At 53.7% G+C, this 12,607-nt stretch overlaps 2 protein-coding genes across 9 annotated transcripts in view; one reads left to right on the forward strand and one right to left on the reverse strand.

Annotated features, from left to right (window-relative positions):
- The first annotated feature begins 933 nt into the window (after positions 1-933).
- Positions 934-2,467, forward strand: LOC113959434 (cytochrome c oxidase assembly protein COX14 homolog). Of its 4 annotated transcripts, none has more exons than XM_027668479.1 (2): positions 934-1,011; positions 2,105-2,466. In XM_027668479.1, the coding sequence occupies exon 2, from the start codon at positions 2,118-2,120 to the stop codon at positions 2,277-2,279; it is 162 nt and encodes a 53-aa protein (XP_027524280.1). In that variant the 5' UTR covers positions 934-1,011; positions 2,105-2,117; the 3' UTR covers positions 2,280-2,466. The 4 variants fall into 4 exon arrangements, with proteins under 4 accessions (XP_027524280.1, XP_027524279.1, XP_027524281.1 ...); XM_027668478.1 differs by lacking the exon at positions 934-1,011 and adding an exon at positions 1,040-1,059 and having other exon boundaries at positions 2,110-2,467; XM_027668480.1 differs by lacking the exon at positions 934-1,011 and adding an exon at positions 1,212-1,307 and having other exon boundaries at positions 2,110-2,467.
- Positions 2,468-3,008: 541 nt separating this feature from the next.
- Positions 3,009-12,607, reverse strand: part of CERS5 (ceramide synthase 5) — an 18,872-nt gene continuing 9,273 nt past the window's right edge. For 2 of the 5 annotated variants that reach the window (XM_027668473.1, XM_027668474.1), the window contains exons 5-10: positions 12,249-12,299; positions 11,602-11,694; positions 10,170-10,298; positions 9,478-9,584; positions 6,980-7,136; positions 3,009-4,282 (exon numbers count right to left, since the gene is read on the reverse strand). In XM_027668473.1, coding sequence (XP_027524274.1) covers positions 4,130-4,282; positions 6,980-7,136; positions 9,478-9,584; positions 10,170-10,298; positions 11,602-11,694; positions 12,249-12,299 — 690 coding nt within the window. In that variant the 3' untranslated portion in view covers positions 3,009-4,129. Of the gene's footprint in view, positions 4,283-5,812; positions 5,911-6,979; positions 7,137-9,477; positions 9,585-10,169; positions 10,299-11,601; positions 11,695-12,248; positions 12,300-12,607 lie in introns of all 5 variants that reach the window. The other 3 variants (XM_027668476.1, XR_003531805.1, XM_027668475.1) reach the window with 3 other exon arrangements.

Consider the following 12,607-nt stretch of genomic DNA (forward strand, 5'->3'; position numbering starts at 1 on the left):
AAAAAGCCTCTTCCCTTTGCCATTTGGAATTATGTTCTGCAGGCTCAGCACATCCCGGCGTCGCAGCCCCCGGGAGCTGCTGCTGGTGCGGGAAGGACGAGGAGAGGGGGGAAAGGGTGACTGTGGCAACCTCGGAGCTCCAGGGAGCCCTGGATGGAGCAGGGCTGGGACAGCGGAGTGCGAATGCTGGGAAGGAGCTGCGGGAACGGAGCAGCTGCCAAGGGGGCTTGGGGGAAGGAGGCTCTGGGCTGGGGGCACACCAGGACAGACACTGGGACCCTCGGGAGAACACTGGGATCATTGGGATGGCACTGGGATTGTTGGGATGGCACTGGACCCTTGTGAAGGCACTGGGATCGTTGGGATGGCACTGGGATCACTGGGATTGCACTGGGATCATTGGGATGGCACTGGACCTTTGTGAAGGCACTGGGACCCTCAGGGTGTCACTGGAGCCCTTGGGAAGGCACCAGGACACTGGGGAAGGCACTGGGACCCTTGGGAAGGCAGCAGGGTACTGGGGAAGGCACCAGGACCCCCAGGACGGCACCAAAGCCCTCAGGATGGCACCAGGTCCCTGGGATGGCACCAGGACCCTCAGGATGACACCAGGCCCCTCAGGATGGCACCAGGGCTCTTGTGAAGCCACTGGGATTCTTGAGAAGGCATTGGCACCCTCATGATGGCTTTGGATGGTACCGCGCCTCCAAGTCCCGGGGCTGCAGGGAGCGGGGGGGGGGGGGAGGCCGGGCAGCCTCTGTTCCATCCCCGCGCGGCCAAGGGCTGTGCCCTGAGGGCTCCTCGTGCCGGGAGACCCGTGTGGGCAGCGATGGCGGCCTGAGGGAGGGAGCGGGTGTGGGGGGGGCGGCTGTGGAGTCGCCGCCGCCAGGGGGCGCCAGGGGGCGCCGCGCGGGCTTCCCGTGGGTGGTGCCGCGTGACGTTTTCGACACACGTGACTCCCTCCCGGGAGGCGGGCACGTGACACCGGCGGGACACGTGACAGGGAGAGGGTGAGTCCGGAGGGACGGGATGGGACGGGATGGGATGGGATGGGATGGGGTGGGGTGGGATGGGATAGGGAGGGACAGGGAGGGATGGGGTGCGGTGGGATAGGGGAGGACGAGAGGGGAAGGGCGCTGCCGGCCCCGCTCACCGCCGCCGTCCTGGGAAGCCCATTCAATACCGGGCCCGGTCTTATTGATTAAAGTGCCGATCAGCGACCTGAGCGGGTTTTTGGGGATGCGGCGGGACCCGGGGGGGAGAGCGGCTGACCCACGTGAAGGCTGGAGAACTGGGCGGAGAGAAGGTTAATGAGCTGTTAGAATTCATTAGGATAAGCTAATGAGGTTATTCCAGCGAGGGCAAGCGCGGGGTCCTGCAGCCGGGGAGGAGCAACCCCAAATACCGGCACTGGGTAACGACCCCAAGTACCAGCTCTGGGTAACGACCCCAAGTACCGGCACAGGTTGGGGGTGACCTGCTGCTCTATGGAGGACATGGGGGGGTCAAGGTGACCGTGGGCCAGCAGTGTGACCCGGGGGGGTGCAGGGAAGACGGTGGGATCCTGGGGTGCGTCAGGAAAAGCGTTGCCAGGGAGGGGATCCTGCCCCTCTGCCCAGCCCTGGTGAGGCACATCTGGAGTGCCACGTCCAGTTCTGGGCTCCTCTGGAGAGGAAAGTCAAGGAACTACTGGGGAGGGTCCCAGTGGGGTCTGGAGCAGGTCTCTGATGAGGAGAGACTGAGGGAGCTGGGCTTGGTTAGTCTGGAGAAGAGTGAGAGGGGATCTCATTAATGTCAAATATCTCCAGGGTGGTGTGTAAATATCTCCAAGTGCCAGGGATGGTGCCAGGCTCTTCTCAGTGGTGCTCAGCCACAGGACAAAGAGCAATGGCCATAAACTAAACCATGGGAAGTTCCACCTCAACACGAGGAAGAACTTCCTGTGGAGGGTGGCAGAGCCCTGGAACAGCTGCCCAGGGAGGGCTCGGGGTCCCCCCCTCTCTGGGGACATCCCAAACCCCTCCTGGACGTGTTCCAGGTGACCCTGGCTGGGCTGGGGGATCTCCAGGGGTCCTTGACAGTCCTGTGACAGTGTGATTCCCCCCGCAGGCACAGCCATGGTGTCGGGCAAGCAGCTGGCAGACTTTGGCTACAAGGCCTTCTCGGGCTCCATGATGCTGCTGACACTGTACGCGGGGTACCTGTGCACTGTCCGTGTCCAGAGGATGCTCCAGCACCGCCGGGAGCGGGAGGAGAACACGCCTGGGCCCCAGAGCTGAGCCTGGGCTGGTGCTGGCACTGGGCCTGGCAGCTGGGAACAGCCTGGCACCAGGTCTGGGAGCTGGGACCAGCCTGGCACCGGGTCTGGGAGCTGGGACCAGCTTGGGACCGGGTCTAGCAGCTGGGACCAGCCTGGGACCGGCCCCATGCCCAGCCCTGGAAGCTGAGCTGGGACTGGGACCGGCCCCAGGAGCTGAGCCTGGCCCAGTGAACTGAGCCTGGACTGGGACTGGGACCAGCCCCAGGAGCTGAGCTGGGACTGGGACTGGCCCCAGGAGCTCAGTCTGGCCCAGTGAACTGAGCCTGGCCTGGGACTGGTCCTGCACCCAATCTGGGACTGGGACCAGCCCCAGGAGCTGAGCTGGGACTTGCCCCAGGAGCTGAACCTGGCCCAGTGAACTCAGCCCAGCCTGGGACTGGTCCTGCACCCAGTCTGGGACTGGAATCAACCCCAGGAGCTGAGCCAGGACTGGGACTGACTGAGGGGGCAGCAGGAACCACCCTTTTGCCCCCCTGGGCCCAATAAAACCCGTGTGAAAGCAGCCAGGCGTGGTGCTGTGTTTGTGGTGCCCCCCAAACCACAGAATCACAGGCTGGGCTGGGCTGGGAGGGACCTTAAATATCACCCAGTTCCACCCCCCCCTGCCATGGCCAGAGGGGCACCTTCCACTGGCCCATCACCTCTACCCTGTTCTTCCAAACTCGGCGTGGAACCTGTCACCCCAAGGTTCTGAAGCAACTTTTAATCGGAGATAAGAGTAAACAACAGTATAAAATGGTAACGAGTCGAGAAGTTTCCAAAATTCTGCTCCTGATTGACCATTCCATTGCCCCCAAGTACCATTGAGTTAAAAAAAAAAAAGAGAAGCAAAAGCCCACGGTGTGGCTGCTCTTCCAGCCCCGGGTTCTTCCTCCACAGCTGCAGCATCAGAGCAGCAACATTCACCTTCTGTCTTGGAGTACAGGACCAAAACATCCCATTTTTTGGAGGGTTAAACCCATCCCACGGGTTCTGGTCCTCCCTCTGATCCCAGCTCAGCCAACTGGATCCAGTAGGTCTAGAAAAGTCTTCAAAAACCACAATTTGCAACAGGGGGGAAAAAAACAAACAAACAAACAATTTAAAAGGCCTGGATTGTGCTGGTTGTCTCAGGGGCAATAAACCACCCCTTGCAGAAGGCTTTGGTCAAGACTTCAGAGGGGTTTGCAGCACCAAAAGAGGCAGCAGACGCTGGCCTGGTCCCTGGTGGCAGCAGAGATGAGCAGCTGGGACCTCCTCAGCACCCCGGGGGTGAGTCAGGACAGCAGTTCTGGGGGTAGCACAGTTCAAAGCTCAAGGCTGAGAAAAGAGCCTCTGCCTCCCCCAGGGCAGTTTGGATGTGGCACCTGCTCCAAAGTGGCTCCTGGAGTGCTTCTGGACCTGGAACCTGCTCCAAAGTGGCTCCTGGAGTGCTTCTGGACTGGCCTCGTCCAAACCCGCTCTCGCCTCGAGTTTGATCCCAGTGAAAAACCAACCAGTCCGTGGCAAACAAAAGACACCTCTGCAGATATCAACAGCAACTCTTGGGGTTCAACAACTTGGGGCTGTTTGTTTTTGGTTTTTTTGTACTTTTGAAGTACAGAGTGGCTTGAAGTGGAACCTGCAGCTCTGTGTTCTCGCCCCGGCTTCGTCCCTCGCACCGGTCGGGGCTGCGCCCGTTTCGGGTTTTGCTGGAGGTGTCTGGGGAAGGGGGGGGTTTGTTGTTGTTGTTTTTTTTTTTTGATTAAAGATCACTTGGGAATGTGGAGCTCAACACAACTAGATAATTGAAAGAGAAGTCCATGCTTGCTCAAGGCCAAGCCCAGGGCCTTACTCCTCCCCTGTCCACTGGCCGCCGGCCACGTGGCCGTTGAGGCGGTTGGAGCCGTTGCTGGAAGTGCTGAAGACTCCTTTTGTGCTGTTGGAAGTCACCTCCTCCTCCTCAGAGCTGCTCTCCACGTCACTGCGGTCGTCCTTGGACACCTAAAAGGTGGCCAGTGGGAATTGGGTGGCGGGAGAGGAGAAGGGGAGTTGGAAAATGCACAGAAAACAGCGGTTAGGAGGCTGTGCCCACGTGATGAACCAGCTTCAAAGTCACATCTACCTCCTGCATTTGAGCCTGGAGCAGTTCAAGCTCCCAAGGAAGATCCTGTCATGGCATTAGGAACAAGACAGACCCTGCAAATGACAGTCTGGGAGGTGAGTTCCATTTTCCAAACACTGTGCATCTGTGAAAGCCCCTTCGCTCTCTGTGCTCTCAGCAGATCAGAGGACACCACGGATCTGGGGGTGTCCTTGCCTTCCAAGAGCTCCACTCTAGATGGGTTAAAAGGCCATTTCTCCAAACAACTTGTTTTGACTCCAAACTTTCCCATGCCACGATCACCAGTGGGCACAATGACCAAGCCCCAGCAACGTTATCAGCCTGAGAGGGAACATTTTGTCCCACGGGGAGAGGCTCTGCTGCTTTAAAAATTAACCAGCTGAATTTATCACATCACTGCTTTGCACCTCCCAATCTCACCAGCCTGTGTGCTTCATCCAGGAGATCCCACTGAGGGGCAGGGGCCTGTTTGGGAGAGCAGGATGGAGAACAAAGGCAGTGTGTGGGAACAGGAGGAGCCTCATCCCAGAGATCCAGATCTGCCAGCAGGGTTATGCCTCAGCTGCAAACCCAGCTCAGTTTGATCCGTGGTGGGGGGGGGGGAATTTGAACCTTTCCAGGAGGACTTTGGTGCCACAGGAGGGCCCTATTCCAGCCCTGTGGAGCCAGAAGGGAGAGGGAAGAGCCCATAAACCCGGCCCTGACTGCAAACACACACCTGGGGAGGTGGCAGGTGCCAGAGGCAAAACCTCCCCAGTCCCTGCTCTTGCTCCTCGCTCTCCTCCCTCCTGCCTCTGCAGCCAACAGCCCTCGTGTGCTCCACGTGCCAGCACCCTGGCTCACAGCTTTCCAAGGATTCCAGGATTTCATTCTGAGTCAGGGTTAGGGCCCTCCAGCAGCAGGAAGTGGTTGAACTCCAGGGAAGCTCTGGCAGGAAGCCAGGGGAAGTTAATGATCTCCAGGAGCCCTGCTGGATGTTCTGGCTTCTGCCCTGTGGCCAGAACTTTTGCTTATCTGTCCCCCAGTCTCCTGCTGTGTTGGAAAGTTCAAAGGGTCACTGGGAAGAAGCAGAAATCCCTTGAATTTTTCCCCATTATTGGGGGATAAGGGACTGTTTTACTCCTTTTCACACACAGGAGCATTTTTCTCCTGTCCTCTCCCCCTCGAGGAGCCAAGACAGAAATCAGAGTGTGTGTGTGTGTAAAAGCAGAGAGTGAAGGTCATGCAGGCAGGTGACAGCAGGTAAGATCAGACCCCAGGACACTGCTCTGCCCTTTGGAAAAAACTGAGTTTTGGCACTTTGTCAGGAGCAGGGAGAGAAGGAGAAGGCACCAAAGCCCCAAGACCAGAGCCCTGCTTTTGTCCTGGCCGTGTTTCAGTGAACAAAGAGAACCACAGGTCACACTTACATGCAAAGGGTGGAACTGTCCAGCTCCAATCTGGCACAGAGAAAAGGAGAAAAGAATGAAGAAGACAGAGCTTAGAGTCCTTTCTCTGGCTAGGTCACCTGGACAGGAGAGAACCAAGGAAAGGGAAAAAGGTGTAGAACTCAGGATACAGAAACAGCTCCAGAGGCAGAAAAATCAGGCATTTGCAGCAGCAGCTGTGGGGAACAGATGGGAGAGCTCAGACTCCCAAAACCTGCCTTCCCCCACAGTCCCTGCCACGGGCAACCACGACAGAAACATTTCTGGAAGTCAACAATCCCTGTGTGGGGGCAGCTGAAGTCAAAACCACAAAATAACGCAGAGCCACGAGGGGAAACTCGGCTCAGAACACCAAAACCTGACTGGAAAAAGCATCCGTCCTCCTAAATCAGCTTTTTGCTCTTTCACAGAATCACAGAATGGTTTGGGTTGGAACAGACCTGAAGGATCACACCCAGTTCCAACTCCCAGTTCCAACACCTTCCACTGAGGTGCTCCAAGGCCCATCTGACCTTGGCCTTGAACTGGATGATCTTGAAGTCCAAGCCAGGCCATCCTGTGGTTCTTTGACAACCAGCAAACCCCTCTGCATCCCTGAGAACCCTCTCCCTCCACGCTGGAGCTCAGTGTCTGTGCTGACAGGTGAAGGTGCACAACCCTCAGCACATCCCCAGGACCAGCTGAAGTTGTTGGAAAACATCCTGTGTGTTCATCCTGTAGTTCAAAAAAGAGCCTGTCACCACCTTAACCTCCAAAGTACCTAACAAAGTCTGCCACCACCATTACTATTAAAACATCTGAGCATGCTAGAAAATGGATTTATTTCCCTGCATGCCCAGAACACAGGAAGCCTCCTGAGCACACCTGGGAACTGCAGAGGTAAAAAAAAATCACTCTCCTTGCAGGACTCCTGATGCAGGTCCCTCGAGAACCAGCCCCAGCCCCCACTGAAGGGCCCCAGTTTCTCAGGATTCCTTATCAGGGTTTGTAGGAAAGAGGACCCCCCCAAGGGCACCCCCAGCCTTACCTTGCCCCTTTATCAGGGTTTGTAGGAAAGAGGAGCCCCCCAAGGGCACCCCCAGCCTCACCTTGCCCCTTTATCAAGGTTTGTAGGAAAGAGGAGCCCCCCAAGGGCACCCCCAGCCTTACCTTGCCCCTCACCAGGGCCTTGGAGGCCGTGCGGATGATGAGGTAAGACCAGATGATGTGCAGGACCTGCAGGGTCACCAGGAGCCCGTTGAAGAGCCACCAGGAGGGGTAAGGACCGATCAGCTCCCAGCTCTCAAACAGGGTCGTGTTCAGAATCCTGAGAGGGAGAGAGCCAGGAACACGTTTCAGATGGGCTGGAGGGGGGGGGAAGGGGTGACAGTTGTGCTGGTCCAGGGCCTCCAGCTTGGCATGGAGATGCCAGGCCAGATGCACAACAGTTTGTGTCTCACTGAGCAGCTGCTGCTCGTGCTCCTGCCAGAGCCAGGAGACAAGACTGGAGCTGATTAGAAAGGTTTGAACTGAGCAGCAAACACAACATGTGAATGTGCTGCAGTTGGGGGGATCTGTTGCCAGCTTCCTTCTCCAGAGCACGAGAGTTTATTTATAACAACTTCCTGGGAAGTGATGTCAGGCTGCTCTGGACACCAAAAACAACTGTTAACACCTTCCTGCCCGGGCTGTCCTCACCCTTGGATCAAAAATAATGTGGGCACAGGCCCAGGGCAGGGACTGTCCCCCTGTGCTGGCACTGCACCCCCAGGGCTGTGCCCAGTTCTGGGCACTCAGGGCAAGAGAGACATTGAGGGGCTGGAGCGTGTCCAGAGCTGGGGAAGGGGCTGGAGCACAGGGAGAAGGGGCTGGAGAATTCCTGAGGGAGCTGGGGGGGCTCAGCCTGGAGAAAAGGAGGCTCAGGGGGGTCCTTGTTGCTCTCCACAGCTCCCTGATGGGGTTGGAGCCGGGTGGGATCGGGCTCTGCTCCCAGGGAATGAGGGATGGGATGAGAGGGAATGGCCTCAAACTGTGCCAGGGGAGGGTCAGGCTGGAGTTTAGGGAAAATTTCTTCATGGAAGGGGTTGTTGGGCCTTGGCAGGGGCTGCCCAGGGAGGTTTGGAGTCCCCTCCATCCCTGGAGGTGTCCAAGGAAGGCCTGGAAGTGGCACTCAGGGCTCTGGGCTGGGGGACAAGGTGGGCATCGGGCACAGGGTGGACTCAGTGATCCTGGAGGGCTTTTCCAACCTAAATGATCCTGGGATTCTGTGATCAGAGAGGAATTCTGTTCCCAGTAGGCCTTCCTCCCTTCCCTGGGTGCTCCTCTCTTCCCTCAGAGTTTTACAGATTCCTCAAGGAATCCTCAAAGCTGCTTTATGGCCCAAGCTTTGTGTTTCTTTCCTTGCTGTTTTGCTGTTCTTGCTGCTGGGAGTTATTGCCAGCCCTTAAGTAATTTAATAAACACTTTGGATTTTATGGTGCAGGGAGGTATGGAGAGACCTTTAACGACATCATTAATTCTCACCCAGCTTTTAACATTTTACCAGGGAAGCAAAAACAAGCCCTTTTCAAACAAGAACCAAAAAGTGCCCCAAAAAGGCACTTCCCAGAAATATTTCACTCCTAGCAGGTTTATGGAAGAATTAAATGCAATTCCAGGGATCTGCTGATGTTTCATATGGCTAATCAGGGAAGGGAATACACGTGGAGTGACACAGCCCAGGGGTCTGCAGGGCTGCTGCTGCTGCTGCTGCCAGAATCCTCCAGAAAGCTGAGGAATGACATTACAGCCAGTGGAAAACACATTAAAGATTTACAGGATGCTGAGCACACTGGTGTGAGGGAAGAGCATCCCCTCATGACAGACAGGAGCTGCAAAAACAACCCCAGCTCTCTCGTCTGTCCCTGGAAGGAGCTTACAAAGAAATAAGAATTAAAGCTCTTCCTCATCCAGGCTCCTCTGGTGCATTTACTGGAAAATAAGCCAGAGCTTTAACTTGCAACCCTTGATCCTAAAGTGAAAGGATGGTTTCTGCCCACCAGGCACCCAAAAAGGACGGGAATGCCAGCTGCCCATGGCCTGGGGAATAAATACAGGCAGGAAAATGCGTTTTCACCAGGGACAATAAATGGACAACAGCTCATTAACAGAAGCACCTCATCGAGCCTGACCTGCTGAGGTGAGAGGGAATCTCATTAGAGGATGATTCTCTCTAAGCCATTTATCCAGGGTTTTACCTCTCCAGAAGCCTCAGACCTAATTTCAGGCTCTGAGAAGTCACGACACAAGGAGAGGACACAAGTGTCATAAAAATGAGAAACTGCAGCGATGGCTGAGCCAGACCCCAGTGAGAATCACCTCAAGAGGCTGAGTGATTATTTCTCAAAGTCCTTAAGAGCAGCCAAGAACCCTCCAAGCCTCTCAGGGCAGATTCTGGCTGACTCTGCTCTAGCTAACGAGCTCTGTCATCACTGCTCAGCAGAGGGATTCTGGTGCCTTCTCCCAGCTCCCTCAGCTGACTGGGGAAAGGTTTCTCATGTTCCTACTGGAACCTTCTGCCCCAATCAGCACTTGGGGGCTTCTGCAGCTTCAGAGGGACAGGCTGGAATGCTTGGGAGGAAAACAAAAAGGCTTGGGAGGACTGGGAGAACAAACAGGACCTCACTCACCAGAAAGGGTAAATGCCCAACCGTGTCACGATGAACACGACCCCGAAGAGCATGAAGAAAGCATCACACACCCGCTGGTACTTGGCATAGTTGGCCAGCTTTGCAGCCTAAAAGAGGCAAGAGACACAGGAATATTATTCCCTTTGTGCACCCCTGGAAGTACCAGGCTGGAGAGCTTCGAAAAACTCTCAGTCACATTCGTACAGTTTGGAACAATTAGGGATTATTATAGTTATTTGTTATTATATAGGATCTTATGGGGAGAGATTATTTACAAGGGCCTGGGGTGACAGGGCAAGGGGGAATGGCTTCCCATTGACAGAGGGAGGATGGATATGGGGAAGGAATTCCTCCCTGTGAGGGTGGTGAGACCCTGGAATGATTTCCCAGAGAAGCTGTGGCTGCCCCATCCCTGAGAGTGTCCAGTGCCAGGTTGGACTGGGCTTGGAGCAGCCCAGCCTGGTGGAACTGGACAATCTCTGAGGTTCCTCCCCACCCAAACCACTCCAGAATTCTGTGACCCTCAGCTCTGAGGCAGCCAGGAGGAAAAGCTGCCAGGGCAGGAGCGGCAGCCCGGGTTTCATGGCACATTTAACTCCATTTATCGGGAATGGGGGGAATGTGGGAATGTCAGCCTGTCCCCCTGGGATCACAGCAGCACTGGGGGTGCAGAGGTTTGACAGGGAACTCACCTCTAGGAGGAAATCTGAGGCATCATGGAGGCACAGCACCAGGGTCCCAACCCGCACCATGTTGTTCATGTAGGAGAAGGTGATGAGCCCAATCGTGGCCAAGTGATGGACAAACATGATCAGGAAGTCCTGGAAACAGGGAAGGGGGAAAAAAAACAAAGATAAAGACCCTTTGGCTGTCAAAAAAAAATCCAAAGGTGCCACCAAAGTGGGGTCATGGGGTTGTTTCAGCCTGGGCTCTGACTCCACCTCATCACACGCCCACCATCACCACGGAGGATTCCAGAAAGGTCTCTCAGCTTTGGTGCTCCTGCAGGTACAGGGAGCACACCCCCAGCCTGCAGAGCCCTCTGAAGTGACTGACAGGACACCACATGGCCCCTATTTTTGGCTCCCTTTGCTTTGATACCACTCGTGCTTTCAGCTCCTGGCACAGATTTCAGTGCTGCTGCCAGTGATCAAACCCTGCCAGGGGCAGAGCGGGCACAGAGCACCAGATAACCCAGCAGGGAGAAGGAGGGCTCTTCATTACAGAAAACACCTCCAATGCACAATACTCAGGGCTGTTCTCCAGCTCAGCCCCCGGGTCCAACCCTCCCGTGGCCCTGGGCCTCCCCCTGCTGCAGTGGGGAACGTGATGAGCTCGTTAAAGCCAAAATTAAACATTATAAACACCGTCCCACAGGCTGCTCATCACTCCCTGTCTGCAGCTCCACCAGATCCCCCAGGGCCTCACCTGCCAATATTTCACCACTGACAATAATCCCAGGCAAACTTGGGGGTTTTTTGGGGTTTTTTTGAACAGAATTGGGACAATTTGCTGCTTTGCAGCTCGTGGGACAGGAGAAATAAACCCCCCTGATTTACTGGGAGCTGCCCTCCAGCAGCAGCAACAAGGAGCCAAACCCTGGAACAGAATCAGATCCGAGCAACTGCGACCACTCATCACCTGCTGCACACACACAGAGATGAAAAATCACCCTCAAAAAACCCATTTATTATCAGGGTTTGCCATTTGCTCAGCAGCTACAGCAAAGGTCCTGCTTTGGGGGCAGCTCGTTTCCTTGAAAGCCTTCTGGTTAAATGTTCTATTTTTTTTTTTAAAAAATAGTTCTATTTTTAGGCAGTTGGTTTGTTAACTTTTGATTGGGAGGTATTGAGTGATCCTGTTCTTTTCCCCTGGAAGGTGAGAGGGACTCCAGGATCCACCAGGGCTGCAGGTCAGGCTTGTTCCTCCCTTTTTTCCCCAGGATTTAGGGAGTTATTACAACAGGAGGGAGGCTCACAAAGGTGTGAAATGAGGAAGAAAGAGTTATTATAATGATTTAGCTTTAATTACATTTTTTTTGTTAGTCCTCTTTATTGCTGTTCTCATTATTATTAATTATTATTTGGGCTGGTAAGCAGTTAATTCAATTTTGGTTCGTCTCACCTTCCGTTTAATGTCTGTAAACTGAGAAAACATGAGGGACCAGTAGAAGGCCAGCTCCAAGATATAGTAATAATAAAGCCTGGATGTTAGAGGCTGCAACACAGAGACAGCACAGTTAGAAGGCAAAACACACCTTAAAATTTACATTAAAATCACTTTTTTTTTTTTCTCCTTCCTCCTCTCCCATCCCACTCCAGAATTGCTGAGGCACGAGTTAAATGATTAAAGGTTTAGTGACAACAAGCTTTAAGCAAGAGAGGTCTCACTCCAGGCTTTACTCACACAACCACAGTTGTGTGTTGGAGCTTTATTCCAAAGGAGTAAATTCCCTTGTCAATATTTACAACCCCTGGAGCAGGAAAACCAGGCTGTGGAACAGACTGGTTGGCCTCTACACAGCAAATAAATAAATCACCACCATGATTTTATCCCTTTTTTTCCCCCCCAAACACACACTTTTAATAATCTCAGCAGCAAATAAACATAAAATGAATGAATCAGTTGTGTCTGAGGAAACTCTGCTGCTGCCAAACCTGACCAGGATGTGAAGACATAAATGTCAGGGCTTTGATCCAGCACATTAACAAAAAATAAAACCTGACACTGTCCAAAAAAGTTGGAATTTAGGAAGGGTTTCCTCTCGTTACCTGGAAAGGGTAATTGTACCAGCACTGTCGTGTGTCCCAAAACCAGGGGGCCTGAAGGGAAAGGGAAGTTATTATAGAAATAATTTATATATAAATTATATAAAACCCCCCAGTTTTTAAACTCCCCATCACCTAAAAAAATTTTATCTCACTGAAATTTTATCTTGATTCTGGCATTTGCATTTATTGCATTAAATGCAATTTAATTTATTGTATTAAATATTTATTCTTATTAAGCTGCATTTATTGCATTAAAACCTTCTTAAATGGGAGTTATACTGCAATGGAAATTCCAGGAATAATCATACAGCCATAATAATAATAATAATAATAATAATAATAATAATAATAATAATAAT

Source organism: Corapipo altera, unplaced genomic scaffold (genome assembly GCF_003945725.1).
Source record: "Corapipo altera isolate COAL_440 unplaced genomic scaffold, ASM394572v1 290, whole genome shotgun sequence".
In the NCBI taxonomy this organism is placed as follows: domain Eukaryota; kingdom Metazoa; phylum Chordata; class Aves; order Passeriformes; family Pipridae; genus Corapipo; species Corapipo altera.

Excerpts from the sequence above, each read along its gene's own strand:
- LOC113959434 (XM_027668477.1), top strand. The coding sequence starts at position 1,342 with ATGAGGTTATTCCAGCGAGGGCAAGCGCGGGGTCCTGCAGCCGGGGAG. Across the intron at positions 1,415-2,109 it reads ACCCCAAATACCGGCACTGG|GCACAGCCATGGTGTCGGGC; the intron begins GTAACGACCCCA and ends TTCCCCCCGCAG.